Here is a 16,445-nt window from a genome sequence, read left to right as displayed (position 1 = left end):
TTAAAATCTCCAGCAATGGCAAAGCAGTCAAACTCTGAGGAAATAGAACTTAACAGTTCTGTTAGAGAAATAATAATAATATTTTTTACAGTTTTCAACAATAATTGTCATTGTTGAACCCTTGTTCTTATTATGTTTCTGATGTCTCACTTTTGTCATTATGTTTTGCAAATAATTTATTTTATATACGTTTTGAGACAGTTTGTTTTAAGAAGTTTCAAAGAGTTAGTAAAAGAGTAAAGTAAAATTTTCAACATTTTTATTTAAGTAGGCATCTATTTTTTATTTTTTATTTATTTTGTATTAATACATAACCTCACTGTATTCATTTATAATGTATCATTATTGCGTGACATATGTGTCAATAATTGTCAAGCACAGGTGACTTCGCGTAGTGGGAGGGGGCCCCAAAATCAAATTCTGCTTAGGGCCCCCAAAAGGCTCGGGCCGGCTCTGCCGGCAGCCTTGATCAGGAGAGAGAGAGCTTTCTAACGGTGTGTGTGATGACAGGGTGCAGATTGCGATCGTGGAGCAGTGGGATGATTTATAACGACAACTTTTGATGAATTTATGAGAACTCTACAGTCGCAAACAGACAAAGTGTAGTAAGATAAAGACCTAAATGTGTATTTCTGACTTTTTTTCACCACAAGTCTGAAAGAAGACATGTTATTGAAGACAAATATCCCAAAATCTCAAAATTGACCAGTGAAAAAAAAACGATGTTTTTGCCTGCCGTGTCTCGCCTTAATGTATTCATATCAATATTTATTTGCAAACAAAGGGCATACATTCCATTTGTCTAAAATTATATTTGTTTCACACAACTTATAACCCATTACCTTCTGATAGTATCGTATGGTAAATGCATATTCTTGTTTAAGTGTTCCTAGATGACACTGCTTTCAGAAAAGAGTCTCTTGCCCCTTCAGTAACTTCAGTGCTTGCCCATTTGTGAATATGTACAGTATGCATGACCGATCTCACTGCTTTCTCTTACTAAACTCATTCCAATGCCTGTTCACTTTCATATAGTGAAAATATGTGTTGTGGATAGTTCACCCAAAATAAAAATTACTGTGTACGAAAGTTTGCAGAGTTTTAGTGTCAGTACTACATTAAACTACTATATATGATGTTGAATATGTATATTAATGCAATGAGGGAATATTTGTGGGTCGTGATAATGGCAAATATCTTATGTTACCAGTAAATGTGGTCTACATTATTTTAAATATATCTAGTCAGTGAAAGAGTGCAAGCATATTCGTCTAAAATAATTCTGTATTTTCAGCTTCAGAATCATGAATATTGTTATTCTGGTGTCTCTATTGTCCTGTGCATTGGGTTTCCTGCACAAAGTCCAAGCCTAATCATTTACACCCACAATGAAATACCAAATTTAGCATTTTAATCAATAGTACATCACAATAATAGCTCAGTATTTGTGACATGATGGTAGCGTTTGACATGTTTTTTGATATGGAATTTTGGGCGTTAATCTTGGAAAAAGATTTGTTGATAAATTGATCTTGTGACACTGAGTAATGATGCTGAAAGTTCAGCATTGCCTTCACAGCATAACTTATATTTTAAAATAGTCAAGTCACATTTATTTATATAGCGCTTTTTACAATACGGATTGTTTCAAAGCAGCTTTACAGAGATAACAGGTAAATAATGCAACAAAGTTTGTTTCCAGAAGAAAATAACGTCACAGTCCAGCTTAAGTTAGTTCAGTGATGTTTAATTTTTGTTTTTAAAAAATATATTAATTTAGTTAATTTATATATATAGCCGCTCTGGAGAAAAACGTAATGTCATCGTCCAGCTCAGTTCAGTTCTCATATAAGTGACAATGCAGGCAGATCATGTCCCCAACTAAGCAAGCCAAAAGCCAATGGCAACAAAGGTGAAAAAGGCGACAGTGGCAAGGAACCAAAACTCCATCAGTGACAGAATGGAGAAAAACCTCGGGGGAACCCAGGCTCAGTCGGGGGGAAGTTCTCCTCTGGCCAACGAACGAACAGTGTATGATTATGATTCAGGCAGCATTATAGGTCAGAAGTCAGATTGGATTGGAACATTCAGAATATTATGCAGTTCATCTGGTTGAAGATCAGAGTCACGCCAGTATGGAGACGAGTTTGTTGAGGATCAGTGCCGAATCTGCCGATGGCTGTCGTGTCGATGAGGCCTTCACAGGGGAGAGTCTAGTTGACACAAAATACACTATATTCAAATAGAAAACTGTAGTAATATTGAACAATTTTATTGCTTACTGTATTTTTTGATCAAATAAATGCAGCTTTGGTGAGCAGAAGACACCATTCTTTCAAAACCATTGAAACTTTTGACCGATAGTGTATATAGCTTAAATCTAATTTATTGTTTATTTCTTGTGGAAAGGTAAGAAAAACAAGCTGAGGCTGTACTACCTGTCCTGGCTGAGGAATAAGATCTTGCGTAATGATCCAGAGGTGGAAAAGAAACAGGGCTGGACCTCAGTGGGAGACCTAGAGGGATGTGTCAGCTACAAAGTAGGTGAGTCCATTTTAAATATGTTTCTGTTTCAATGGACTTTACCAACAAACACCAGTATGCTACATCTCAGGCAGTTTTACAGTATACAAGGGCTAAACTCCTTTTAGAGCCGACATTCGAGGTAAGCCAATGAAACATACTAAGTATTATAATTAAAATCACTGACAGTTATTATTATACACACTGCATGGAAATACCTAGTGAACTCAATCTAGCAAACCAGAAGAGGTAGTATTATCAGTCCTGTAAAGCAGCAAGTAGCCTGACAAATATTAAGTCTGAATCAAAAAGGCTTGTCTTTAAAGGGTGATTTTTGTGGGTTGTATTTATCATCAGAGAATGACACACAATAATATAACAAACTCAGATTTCAGTGTCATAATTGTGGTCAGTTTTGAAACAACATGCAGTGGTGATGCCAGAAATCTCCAAGTGAACCTTGGTGAAATCGGATGGACCTATATATATATATATATATATATATATATATATATATATATATATATATATTAATATATATTAGGGGTGTAACGGTACACAGAACTCACAGTTGGGTATGTACCTCCGTTTTGGTCACGGTTTAGTACAATTTAGATACAATAGGAAAGATGGTCAGTTTAGTTTTATTTCCAGACCATTAGTTCGACAGTGTACCCTGGTCCTTATGTGGCCTCGCCACTGGTTCTATTATAATCTAGGCTAGAATGGTTTGATAAATGTATTTCTTGCATGTAATCTCCCTTTTGATTATCATTTTACACTAACTTTTTTCAGTTCGGTATGAAAAAATCAAGTTCCTGGTCATTGCCTTGAGGAGCGCTGTGGAGATCTATGCATGGGCTCCCAAGCCGTACCACAAGTTCATGGCTTTCAAAGTAAGTCTCGTATGTTAGTAGAGATGATCTGTATGAAATGTCACAAAGTATGCCAAAACATTTTTGGTCATATTTCATAACTGAAAAATTAATAAAAAGAGGAAATTATGAGAAATGAAAGGGATATTGAAATGATATTAACACAATGCCAAAGAAGTCATATTCTCATTAAAAATAATTAAAATTAAAATAATGAGTTTTTATTAAATGATAACACTTTGCAATAAGGTTCATTAGTTAATGTATTAACTAACATGAACTAACCATGAGCAATACATTTGTTACATTATTTATTAATCTTTGTAAATATTAGTTAATAAATATACAGCTGTTCATTGTTCATGTTAGTTCACAGTGCATTGTTGAAAATTAATATTAACGAAGGTTAATACATGCTGTAGAAGTATTGTTCATTCTTAGTGCATGTTATCTTAGGTAGATAACTAATGACCCTTATTGTAAAGTGTTACCTATTAAATGATGAAAAATCTGTGCATAAAAGAAGTATTTGTCATACTCCCATCAGCATAAGTTATGCTGATTTTTTTTTTTTTTTTTTTAAACAAGTGAACTATTACTTTCCTGTAGCTCAAACAGTAGAGCGTTGGGTCATGGGTTCATTTCCCAGGGAAAGCAAGAACTGATAAGAATGTAAATGTGTACCTTGAAATGCAATGCAAGTCGCTTTGGATAAAAGTGTCTGCCAAATGCATAAATGTAAATGTAAACTACGCCAGAAAAGCTGTGCAAAAGTATAATTATTATTAATCAATAATCTGCCCCTGTAACCATAATTTGTGTGAAAATGAACAAATGTTTTTGGTGTTTTACTGCCACTAGTGTTCATTACATCTGGAAACCACAGTGAATTGTAAAGAAAGGGTTGAAACATGAAGCTCTTGAAAGGTTTCTGAGATCTCTAGTACAGTACGTCCATAATTGCTTTGAGCCAAGGCTCAGGAGGCCGTTATGGTCATAACCATACTTTCTAATGTGATATTTGTAATTACCTGCTGTTAACATTTATAAATTTTTCCATTTGAAAAAAAAAAAAAGAATAGGATAGTGTAATGATAGATAATGTAACTGGGGTGTTTTTGGAAATGGGTCATTTTTGAGTACGTGTCCTACTTCACTGCTGTCCTTAGAGACTTACTCTACTTCTGACATGAGTTCTGCTGTTTATATTTAAAACATTTAGATCAGATTGTTGTCCTACCCATTTTTATGGACATGAAAACATAGTATGTTTACAAACTGTCATTGAAAATATGTGATTTTTTTCAAAGATATTGTTACCTGAAGCTGGCTTCCTCAGTTTGGTGTAGCTATGGGCATCATGTTTCGCTGCTGAAGTTCTTGACAGATAAATGAAATGTGAAATGCAAAAAAATACAAAAAAATTTGACACCAAATGAGTTCTAATGCTGCTCAATATGAACATTCTGGAAAAATTGTTGTAATTATGATTGCATCGGTAATGCAATGATTGCATCGGTAATTATGATTGCATCTGTAATGAACACATGCTCTTTGTGGCCACAAATATCGGACTGAGTGCGTCGATACACATAATTGATTGTCCTTCATGTAACACATGATCTTATATATGTTGTTCCACACATCACCCCTTTACGTGATCTGATCATCGTATAAAATCAGGTGATTTCTCACTGCAATGATTAACTTTAGATCTTGTGGACACACAACAGCAGTGTCTGATAGGAGGCGGATCATGTGAGCTTCTCTCTCATTGGTAGTCACTGCATCAAGTCGTTCCTCATTTGCATAAAGCTGAATTTTTCTCAAAACTGGACAGGCCCACATGCTGTCACCTAGGGTCGCTGTGGTTTACTTCACTGGAAGTCACCAGCTCTCATAGAATGTGTGTGTATTCAGATCACACCAAGCCACTGATGTGCATGAGTCCAACTCAATAGACAAGAGACACATGGAAAGTGTCACCGTAAATCTCTTAATAAGCATGAACTCATGTTTTTGTCGTGGCTGGCATGAGCTTGTATTGTCAAACATTGTTTTTTAATAAATCGTGTCAGGTTCGAATCGTTTTTTTTTTAAAGATGAGGAATGCATCCTCTGTGTGCAACAAATTGCTTTTTGATAAATCGAAGTGCAACAAACTGTCAAAAATGGTTTAAAATATTTTGTATATATGAATTTTTGAAGTCAGCATAATTGCGCATAATTATGACCCATAATTGTTTTCATGAAAGGTTTACTTCCAGAACTTTCAGAGCTCAAAACTTCCTACGCAGCCCCAAAAGACCATTCACTGAATCTCAACTGAAAAAGCAACTTTATGATGTCAGAAGCCCAAAAGCTGTGCTCACACCATCAGCATTTTCCCTTTAACAGAATTAAATCTGTATAAATTGATCTCAAACCCCTTTTTTGTGTGTGTGTGTGTGTGTGTGTGTGTGTGTGTGTGTGTGTGTGTGTGTGTGTGTGTGTGTGTGTGTGTGTGTGTGTGTGTGTGTGTGTGTGTGTGTGTGTGTGTGTGTGTGTGTGTGTGTGTGTGTGTGTGTGTGTGTGTGTGTGTGTGTGTGTGTGTGTGTGTGTGTGTGTGTGGTTTAGAGTAACTGTACAGTTTGCAGTTCCATTCACACATTTTCTGAAAATGTGTGCGTGTGAGTCTGGTAATGGAATGTGATGTTTTATGTATTAAATTGAAGCAGTTAGAAACAATATTAGACCTGACAGTAAACTGCCAATCAGTGTATTAGTGGAGAAACTCACCTGAAAAAATAAATGAATAAAAAAAGTGTGTTTGTTTTTTTAGGCACTAGATTGTATGTCCATCCTATGTTTATTTTTCAGTAGATGAGTTACTCAGTTTTTCTTTGTCTTCGGTCAGTCCTTCAGCTCTCTCCCTCAGAAGCCCCTCTCAGTTGACCTGACGGTGGAGAATGGACAGAGGTTAAAGGTCATCTATGGGTCTCACTGTGGCTTTCATGCTGTTGATGTGGATTCAGGGACACCGTTCGATCTGTACCTGCCCAGTCATGTGAGTGTCCCAGCATGCACTTGTCTACACCTGTAGTAGTGCAACTGTCTGTTGTAATTAGATTTTTTTTAGGTTTTTGGGTCATGCTAGCATGCTAGGTCACTGAAAATATCAAGCAAACATCTAATGGGATCAGCTGTAACAATGTGTTAAAGGGGCTTCACTTGTCCAAGCCAGTCCAATTTTCACAACACTGCATGGTGCATTCATATCTTTAAAGAAACCTTGCACTTGCAGAATCATTTGTTTATCATCATGAAATATCATAGTGAAACTCAGTATCAGTGTCAGTAATCAGTATCTTGTGTGTGGGAGATCTAAATTAATGTTCCTGTATAGTTGTTTGTACAATCATTAAATATTGTTGTACAATACATGTGATGGATATTTCATCATGGTACTACATGTAAATGCTGAGAAAAAGCTAGTAAAGAGAATATTACAGTAAGGCTGCTCCCTCATAGTCGACTAAACGTTATTTGACAAAAAAGAAGATTGGTCAACTAAATTTTAATCAGTCAGTTAGTCACAAAGAAAATAAAAATGTTGTCACGAAGTTATATCACTGCGTGACAAAGTTTTTATTTTATTTTGTGTCTAATCGACTGATTCAAATTTAGTTGACCAATCGTCTTCTTTGTCAAAAATTGATCGCTAGCGTGGCCGGTCCATGCACTAATATGGGCAGAAAATCCAGAGTGCTAGATCATTTAGAGAGAGTAAATAATGACCACAAAAAGGTGACATGCAACCTCAAACATGACATCATTGAAAACATGCTAGTAGCCTAACGTTATCCACTTTACATGGACGCTCGCTGTATCGTTAACATAAAACTAGATAGGTTTAAATGATAGGCTAATGTTATGTGCATATTCAGCTAAATTAGTAGCGCTCTTACTGGACAACATGTTTAACTGGGACACACCAAGCTGACTTCAAAACCGGCAGTTTTGTCGGCTGCGTCTGTACGAAAAAGCTGCGCTTGAACAAACATCACAGACTACAGCCGACTGCAAACTAGCACGTGCGTTCTCTCGGAAATAAAGGGTTAGTTCTCCCCAAAAATGAAAATTCTGTTATTAATTACTCTCCCTCATGTCGTTCCAAACCCATAAGGCCTCCGTTCATCTTCAGAACACAAATTAAGATATTTCTGATGAAATCCGAGAGCTTTCTGACACCCTTATAAACTGCAAAGTGACGACCACTTTCAAGGCCCAGAAAGGAACTGAAGACATTGTTAAAATAGTCCATGTGTCTCCAGTGGTTCAACCTTAATGTTATGAAGCGGCGAGAAAACTTTTTGTGTGCAAAAAACAAACAAAACTAATGACTTTATTGAGAAATTTCTTCTCTTCTGTGTCATTCTCCGATGCAGTTGACGTAGTAAATACACTGCAGTGCTTCCGGGTTTTACTTTTGCTGCTATAGGCTATATTTTATTAATTTTTATATAATAGTATATCATTTTGTTTAAGTTTAGACCTCTGAGTTTTCATTCAGTGTTACAGTTACTTGTCCGTCAGCCTGATTATGTTTGCACTGATATTTCTCTTTTAAGTGTTTGTTTGCTGTACATTTATTTATTTGTTTGTTTATAATTTATATTTATGTCATACATTTTTAAAATATTTTTTTTAAAGATAAGGCTGTTATTTATATTATAGGTTATCTCAAAATAAGTCTTAATATCAGAACGTTCATCCAATGTTTGCTGGTGTCGCTGCGGCAAGCTTTATGTACGTGCTACATCGCTTAATTCATATTTTAAATGCTCATTATTATGTGTTGTTTGTGTTGCCTGTCTGGCTTACTTTAAAAGCAAAACAAAGAATTGATAACTGTACTTCTATATTTCCATCAACCTTGTGTATTTGTCCAGAGATTGTCATTACAAGGCTCCAGAAACACAAAGTTATTTAAATTCTGAAAACATGGAATAATAATTCAGATTTCTCTGTGTTTAACCAAGTTAAAACTGTGTGTTTAATCCGAGCATCTTAGACATCACATCACAAAACCACAATTTTGTACCATCATACTGTAGCTGTAGTTTTGCACCTTTACTTTGTTTCACAAGTAATCAAAATGATCTTGGTTTTGGGGTGAAATGTGGCTTGGGTGTGTTTTCGTGAGATTCACCCTTAAACAAAAGCAGGCATATGAAAATTCCGTCACCACATAACACTCGTTTTCCTTCTACCAAACGCTACAGTTTAGAGAAGGCATAAATACGTACAGCATGTAGGACAAAATGTAATGTGTGAAAAATGTTATGATATAGAGCTGCATTTGCCTGTGTTGCTGACGTCCCCACACACCCACACTGCAGTGTATCCTTTACAGTGAGGAAGAGCGAAGACCGTAGTGTTCATCCACCACCCCCTCCTAGCTACGGCCCACACTCCTCTGAGGTGGCCCACATAGTTACGGACTAGTTCACCATCACCGTGTGTGTGTGTGTGTGTGTGTGTGTGTGTGTGTGTGTGTGTGTGTGTGTGTGTGTGTGTGTGTGTGTGTGTGTGTGTGTGTGTGTGTGTGTGTGTCTGTGTGCTAGTTTCTCCAAACTGATCTCTCGTCCAAAAATAACTCTGCAGCCTTTGCTATGTTCCCAACGCATAAGCCCATTGAAATGACCTGATATTTCACAGGGTTTTTTTCTTTTCTTCTAATAACAGGCAGTAGATAAATTTAGAATTGAACTAGTGGCAAGAAACAGAACTGGAAGCTGGGCGGCACTACATCATGTAGCCTTCCATACCAACATTTTCTCATTCATTCCCTCCCATTCTCTCATTCATTCTGTCACTTTTTCATATTCACACACACATTGATTTTAATGCAATTGCATTTTTCCATCTTTCACGTAGTTGTTGTCTTTCACTTGCACACACTCATTAGCGAAGTCCTTCCACACTCCATCTGCTCTTTGCGTAGTGTAATTCTTCTTCTCCCACTTGGGAACACACTCTCTGTTTGTGTCGGTGTGTTTGCGCGGCTGGCGCTCATGAGAATCCCGCGCCAGAGGATAAGGATTTCTCTGCGGCTCTGGATGCCCGTATTGATGCTCAGGATTGTGGTGGCTCTACAGATGGATGGCAGTACAGTGTGTGTGAATTTATTTCTGAGTCAGGCAAGTACAGTGAGAGGTGTGTGTGATTGTGGAAATGACATAGACATGTAAGTACAAATGATTGAGGATATCTATTCCAATGCTTTGTAGTCACTTAAAAAGTGGTTAAGATTTTATTTTTTAGCTAAGCCAAAGGTAACGCATAACTTTTAATATTAAAATGTGTTTAACCTCATTCTTTTAATTGAATGAACTGAATTACATGGTCATTGCATTTATTTAAAAGTGATGGGTGATAAAGATTTCGCCATAATTGTATTAACTCCTTTCCCCACCATAGACGGAATTTTCTGTCATTTATGAGACAACCCTTCCACGCCATTGACAGAATTTTACAGCTTTCCATGTTTTCACTGTCAGTAGAGGCACTTCCTTGCGCATCTCCTGAAAGAGTAGAGAATCTTCAGATCAAATCATAGGCAAAAAAAGAAGCAAAACCGAGTGATAAAAGCATTGCTTATGCACATTGTTGGCTTTGAGAAAAAAACACGATTTTCTTAGCTTTTTGTTATTTTTTTTTATTTTTTATGAAACTTAGCCACATTCAAGTGTTGATTAAAAAAAGAATGCATGAAGCTAGAATAAAATGTTTTTTTTGTTTTGTTTTGTTTTAAATCAACGGCTCTGTTCTTTCTTTTGATAGATTGCATGTTCAGATATTCATTCAAAATATTCTGGGGGACCAATTTTGTTGAAAATTATCAAAAACGCTGGTGGCTGCTGGCAACTTTTTTAAAAAATGCTGTCTTTGCAAGTATCCTCGTAAAACAGTAATTTATGTCTTAAAGGACAATTCCGGCCAAAAATGAACCTTGGGCTAAATAACACGTCGCCCGTTCTCTGGGAAGCGTTTTCATGATAATCGAATGTACCCAGTTTTAACGTTAGTTTTAGTTTAACCACAGATTAGCTTATAACACTAGTGTATGGGGCATAGAATAATTAAAAATAAAAATCGCTAGTTAATACCACTAACAAGGCTCAAAATAGCCCCATACTCACACGGTAGAATAATGAGGGTCTCTACTTGCAAACCGAAGCATTGAGAACTTTGTAAGTGTACAGAGAGTTTAATAAGAAGATACTTCGCGTATACAAGCAGGATCCATCTTTGGAAAACAGTCTCGACCAGTTGAACCATGTTGTAGCACGCTGTGCTACGTGCTGGTCAATAGTCACAGTTCAGCTCACATAGCAAGGCGTTCTTGGTTCGACTGGTCGAGTCTTTATAAAGTATCTTCTTATTAAATCTTATTTATTTATTTCTACACTGATCTCATTATACAGTTATGTGAGGGGTATGTCTAAGAGTGTGTAATGCCCTCATCTGCTGAGCTTGATAAATGTTTTATACATGTATGTTTTATTGTTTTGGTTAATTGTGAAGCACTTTGGGCAACATCTTTGCTATATAAATAAATAAAAGTTGAAGAAGTAAACTGTCTGTACACTTACAAAGTTCTCAATGCTTCGTTTTGCAGGTAGAGGCCCTCATTATGCTACCGTGTTAGTGTGGGGCTATTTTGAGCCTTCCGGGGTTGTTATTTTTGTTCGTTTTTTTGTCGCTTCATAATATTACATTTGAACCACTGTAGTCACATGGACTATTTTAACGATGTCTTTACTACCTTTCTGGGCCTTGAAAGTTGCTGTTTATTGTTGCAAATTAGTAGCCTAGCAAGCCAGACCTACATCAAGATGTTAGGTCTGGGAACTCACAATTGGCATACCTCAATCCTAGGGGCGGGATAAACGGTTGTCTTTCAAATTCCCTCTGCACGCAATAGGACAGCGCTACAACCAACCAGAGCAACGGACGGCTGTGGCTGAGTGAGTCCCTTGTGTTTTACCACCAGCGGAGCTAGTTGATATATTAAACTTTTGCCCTATCCGGTCGTCTAAACTCCGAACACATCTTCCTTTTTGAAGAATGACTTAAGTGACGTTCTCTTAACTCCAAGTCATCCAGAGTCGCGGCCAAAGCCGATTCGAAAGACCGCTGTTCGGCAGCAGCATCTTCTTTGTTTTCAAGTAGTAGGGAAATCACCTATGGAAATCACGCGGAACCATCACAACTCTGCCGTCATTATGTTAAGCCCGCCCACCAACTCTATACACGATGTGATTGGGCTGACCAGAGTTTGGTTTTTCCAGCTCTAATGCCAACGGAGAGTTACTTGACCACACTTTGCTGCAAAATAATTTTTGCTGCTGCTAGGGTGCGTCTAGATTTCTAGGCTAGCAAATTAGCTCATAAGGAAAATATTAATAATTATTAATAACTTATTATGATTAATTATGAATATTTGGATCAGTTAATAGGATTAACTTAATGTAGATACATTAAAATTACAACCAATTACTCAGTTCATCTTGTGAACCCTCAACATTGGTTATTAATTGATTAATATAAATGTTAATTTCCGGGGTTGGGAAATAACTTTCGTACAGTTCAGTACTACAAAGAGCATTTAGTCAGAATCTGGAAATCATTAAATAGACTTTGTTTGCAGGGCAGATAATCGGAACCAAATACGTATTGTGCACAAGTTTTGTGCACAACTTAATCTCAAACATAACTAATCTAAACAGACATTTACACAATCACACATACAGTACATGGGTAAGATGGTAAGTGACAGAATGAAACTGGAAGCAGGAAATGGAGGTATATAAAAGATCAATTTTACTATGAAAAGAACCATCATCTTATTATTTTCAGAGCACCTCTTTAAATGGATACTTGCATGGCCTTTGCGGTGAAAGTTCCTGATAAAGGATTTCGATGGTTCCATGAGTCTCAATCGATTTCTTTAGTGTTGAATGAAGAAATGGTGATGAACTTGCATGGTTTGTTTGACTCTGTTCTGGATGAAAGTTTTCTCTCTCTCCATGAGTACATGGCTGGAGCGCAGGTTGTGGCCTGCCAGCCCTGGGCCTGAGAGGAGGGCAGAGCAGAGCAACCAGGAGACGGGAGGAAGTCGGAGGATTGATGTTTGGAGTTGCGATGGACTTCTTCTGCATTGAACATTACACTACGTTACATTAACTAGTAGTTCTCTCATAAAGCATGCATGAAATAAATACAAATGCAAGCGACAGTATACAAGACCTAATATTATCACACACAATGTCCTGGGATGCATGTTAATTTATAGATCAGTTCGTCTATAAATTAACGCAGGAAAGTCTATTTTAAGGGCTGTATGTTTTTTCTATGGCCTCAGTCTGGACCACATGAGCACATTTTTAACAGCAATAAAACTATCTTATCTGATGGTAGTCATGGTTCTTGCCGTAGTTGGGGGGGATGGAACCATAGATCCCAGAGTGAGTTTTAAAGATTATTTATTAAATATAACAAATAATTGTGTCTGATTTGTCTCAGTCGTTACACTATGGAGGGACAGAAAGCTCTCGGATTTCATCAAAAATATCTTATTTTGTGTTCTGAAGATGATAGAAGGTCTTACGGGTTTGGAATGAAATGAGGGTGAGAAATAAATGATAGAATTTTCATTTTTGGGTGAACTAACCGTTTAAACTAAATTCCCACCAAAATAGGCACCAGAATAAACCATATCTACAGTAGGGTTAAATAAAGTTGAAAAGGCATTAAACAAATTTCTAAAGAAGAAATTAACAACAGTAAAAATTGTGAAAGTAAAAATAACAAAAGAAAATTCTGTCTGGATCTTTAAGTGTGCAACCGCCCCATGTGCCCAGCCCAGGGAAACATGCAGCACAACCCAGAAGTGGGTAACAGCTGAGCCATTGCGAATGTTGGAGGAGAGCCTTACCCATTACCTGGGTCAAAATCAATCATTCAAACCATACAAATAAATGGAAAAGTAAACCAAAGTGAGGCCGGTGGAGATGAACATCATGGTGGAGCAAAAGACACTGGGGATCAGGCAGGGGGCCATGTCGGAGCTGAAGACCAAGGTGAAGCTGTCGGCTGAAGAACACCAGGAAGAAGCCGGCAGAGGTGGAGATCACAGTGTGGATGAAGACCTTGGGACCTGCAGGACCACCAGACTTCGGACCCTTCAGGATCACTAACATAAACATATTATACACATTATTAGACAAGTAACATTAATTTTATTAACACTAATATAATTAAATCAATTGGTATTATAAAAAAGATGTTTGTTTCATCAGCGGTGCCTCTTAATATTACAGCCTAAGTTATAAGCCATAAGTTATTTATGACAATATATTTTGGACAAATGTTTTTCCCTCGAATTTTCAAATTTGCTTTTCTAAAAATAAGTTCTATCTGCTCCTCTGTTTAAGAAAAAAAACTTAATTAAAGGGATAGTTCACCCAAAAATGAAAATTATGTCAGTAATTACTCGCCCTCATGTTGTTCAACCCCGTAAGATCTTCGTTCATCTTCGGAACACGAATTAAGATATTTTTTATTAAATCTGAGAGCTGGATCACTCCTCCATAGGCTTCTAAGGGATTGACACTTGTTCCCCAAAAAGATATTAAAGATATCGTTAAAATAGTTCAAGTGACTACAGTGGCTCAATCTTAAGTTTATCAAGCGATGAGAATACTTTTTGTGCACAAAAAAAACAAAAATAACGACTTTATTTCAACTATTCATTTCGTTCTCTGTGGGCCTAGAGTCAGTTCCCTAGTGTTATAGCGTAAGCTTCTGTTGTTGTACGTCACACGCATCACACACATGACCAGCGTAGGCCAATAGTGAGCCTACGTGTGACGTAGCTCTACGCAATTACACTACGTCAATGATGCTTCAAACATGTTTTCCAATTACAATAAAAACTACTGAATTAAACTCAATAATTTTGTCACCTTATTAAACAATATCTTTACATTTGATTTATTTTATTAATAATATAATTTTTGGGGGTCTGGCCAAAATATTGTATGGAAATTAAATCATCATATTGAAGATGCAGCAGAGAAAATACCTATTGTGATGCATTTTTGTAACAGCATGTGATAATATGCTTCCGTATATCAGCACATTATTGAAGAAAACATATAACCTATGTTTGCAACTTGAAAATAAATGAAAATAGGTAGTCATTTTGTTTTCATTTCATTGTAGTACTTTTATGTTACGACCAGATGACCCCTGCTGTATTACATGGCGTGACCAGTAAATGCACATTTGGCTATGGATAATTTGCCAGCATGGCATACACATAGTAGAGTCGAGTGATGTACTTGTGAATTTCTGTATTTAAGGGAGTTACCGTTCTCCTCTTTATAACAGAATGTCTGTGTGTTTCAGATCCACGGTCTGATTCGTCCGCATGCCATCATCATCCTCCCTAGCAGCAGTGGGATGGAGCTGTTGCTGTGTTACGAGGACGAGGGCGTCTATATCGACACCTATGGCCGCATCACCAAGGAGACGGTTCTGCAGTGGGGGGAGATGCCCGCCTCTGTCGGTGAGTTTCAGCTCTCCAAAAGAACAGCTGCAACATCGATGCACAATAGCTTTTTCAGTGTACAGTAAGGACATGCAATAATGTATATATCGATAATGTAGCTTCATTTTGATATGTTTGTTTTTTTTGTTGTTGTTTCTCTTAGTTTTTGAAGCAACTGGCTTAATGTGGTCTTGTCGTAAGCTATATTACTGCTCTTGAAGTGCAGTTCTTGTACTGACATGTGACTGATGTGAATGAGATTCTAAATACAAAAAAGCAAAACAAGTCATTTGTGTGGATGAGTCATCTTTCAGCCCACTTCCTGCAATGAGCAGTTCTGTGTGTGGAGAAAGTCACAGCAGTCCTGTGTTGAGACCTTTTCACACCAAGAATAAGGATTCTCGCACTCTGAGGATCATTTGATTTTGATTTGATTTGATTTACTTTAATAATCCCCAGGGGGAAATTTATGACACAACAGCACAAAATACAATGAATGAATAAACGACAACAAACAACATACACAACAACAAGTCTTGTTCTCAAATATCAATTTTTTTTTCAAAGCATTATGATTATATACGACCATCATCTGTATATATCATCTTATATAACAATGATTATAAAATCTAATTGCGGTTGGGAAAAAAGACTTTCTAAAACGCTCTTTGTAGCAGCATTGATTAATTAATCTTGAGCTGTAGGTACTCAGAGAAGCTTGAGATATGAGAGGGTGACAGTCATGATTAATCATAAGAGAAAGTTTCACAATAATTTTATCCTGCAATATCTCCTCTAAAGTGGTTAACACACTTCCCACGACAGAGCCTGCCTTCTTTATGAGTTTATTTAACTTATTCTTCTCCTTTTCCAACAATCCTTCTCCCCAACATGTGATAGAGTACAAAATCACAGATGAGACTACATAGTCATAGAATGTCTTAGGTAGTACCTGACGTACCCCAAAGGAACTCAGTCCTTGAATACAAATGAATACGACTCTGACCCTTCTTATAGACTTCGTATTATCAGACCAGTTGAGCTTGTTGTTCAGATATACACCCAAATACTTGTAAGTTGTTACAATCTCAACTTCTGACTCTCTCAAATTTACTGGTACCGCTTTCTGAGGAAGTCTACTAAAATCAACCACTATTTCCTTTGTCTTATAGCATTTAGCCTGAGACCATTTTTATCAAACCAGTCCACAAAACTCTTTATTAGCTCCCTATATTCACTCTCATCGTGGTGCTTTATACAGCCAACTATTACAGAATCATCTGGAAATTTCTGGAGATGACAAGATTTAGAATTATACTGTAAGAAAAAATGATGTGGACGTCGAAGATTTCAAAAATTAAGTTTATTACAGAATAGCAGTGGCAAGGTACACGAAGCACCTTGGGTTCATCGGCGTCAGACTGAACCCAGAACATCCAAATCTTTAA

The 16,445-nt window shown here is 36.9% G+C and overlaps 1 protein-coding gene across 4 annotated transcripts in view; it reads left to right on the top strand.

The window, feature by feature from the left end:
* Positions 1 to 16,445, top strand: part of LOC143744307 (mitogen-activated protein kinase kinase kinase kinase 4) — a 76,012-nt gene that overhangs the window by 54,024 nt on the left and 5,543 nt on the right. For all 4 annotated transcript variants that reach the window (XM_077235720.1, XM_077235718.1, XM_077235719.1 and 1 more), the window contains exons 27-30: positions 2,410 to 2,544; positions 3,319 to 3,419; positions 6,295 to 6,444; positions 14,856 to 15,015. In XM_077235720.1, the coding sequence (XP_077091835.1) occupies positions 2,410 to 2,544; positions 3,319 to 3,419; positions 6,295 to 6,444; positions 14,856 to 15,015 (546 nt within the window). The remainder of the gene's footprint in view (positions 1 to 2,409; positions 2,545 to 3,318; positions 3,420 to 6,294; positions 6,445 to 14,855; positions 15,016 to 16,445) is intronic.

This window comes from Siphateles boraxobius, unplaced genomic scaffold (assembly GCF_051911475.1).
Source record: "Siphateles boraxobius isolate OS27281-9 unplaced genomic scaffold, OSU_SipBor_1 2, whole genome shotgun sequence".
Classification (NCBI taxonomy): Eukaryota; Metazoa; Chordata; class Actinopteri; order Cypriniformes; family Leuciscidae; genus Siphateles; species Siphateles boraxobius.
This window is presented reverse-complemented; position numbering and strand designations above follow the sequence as displayed.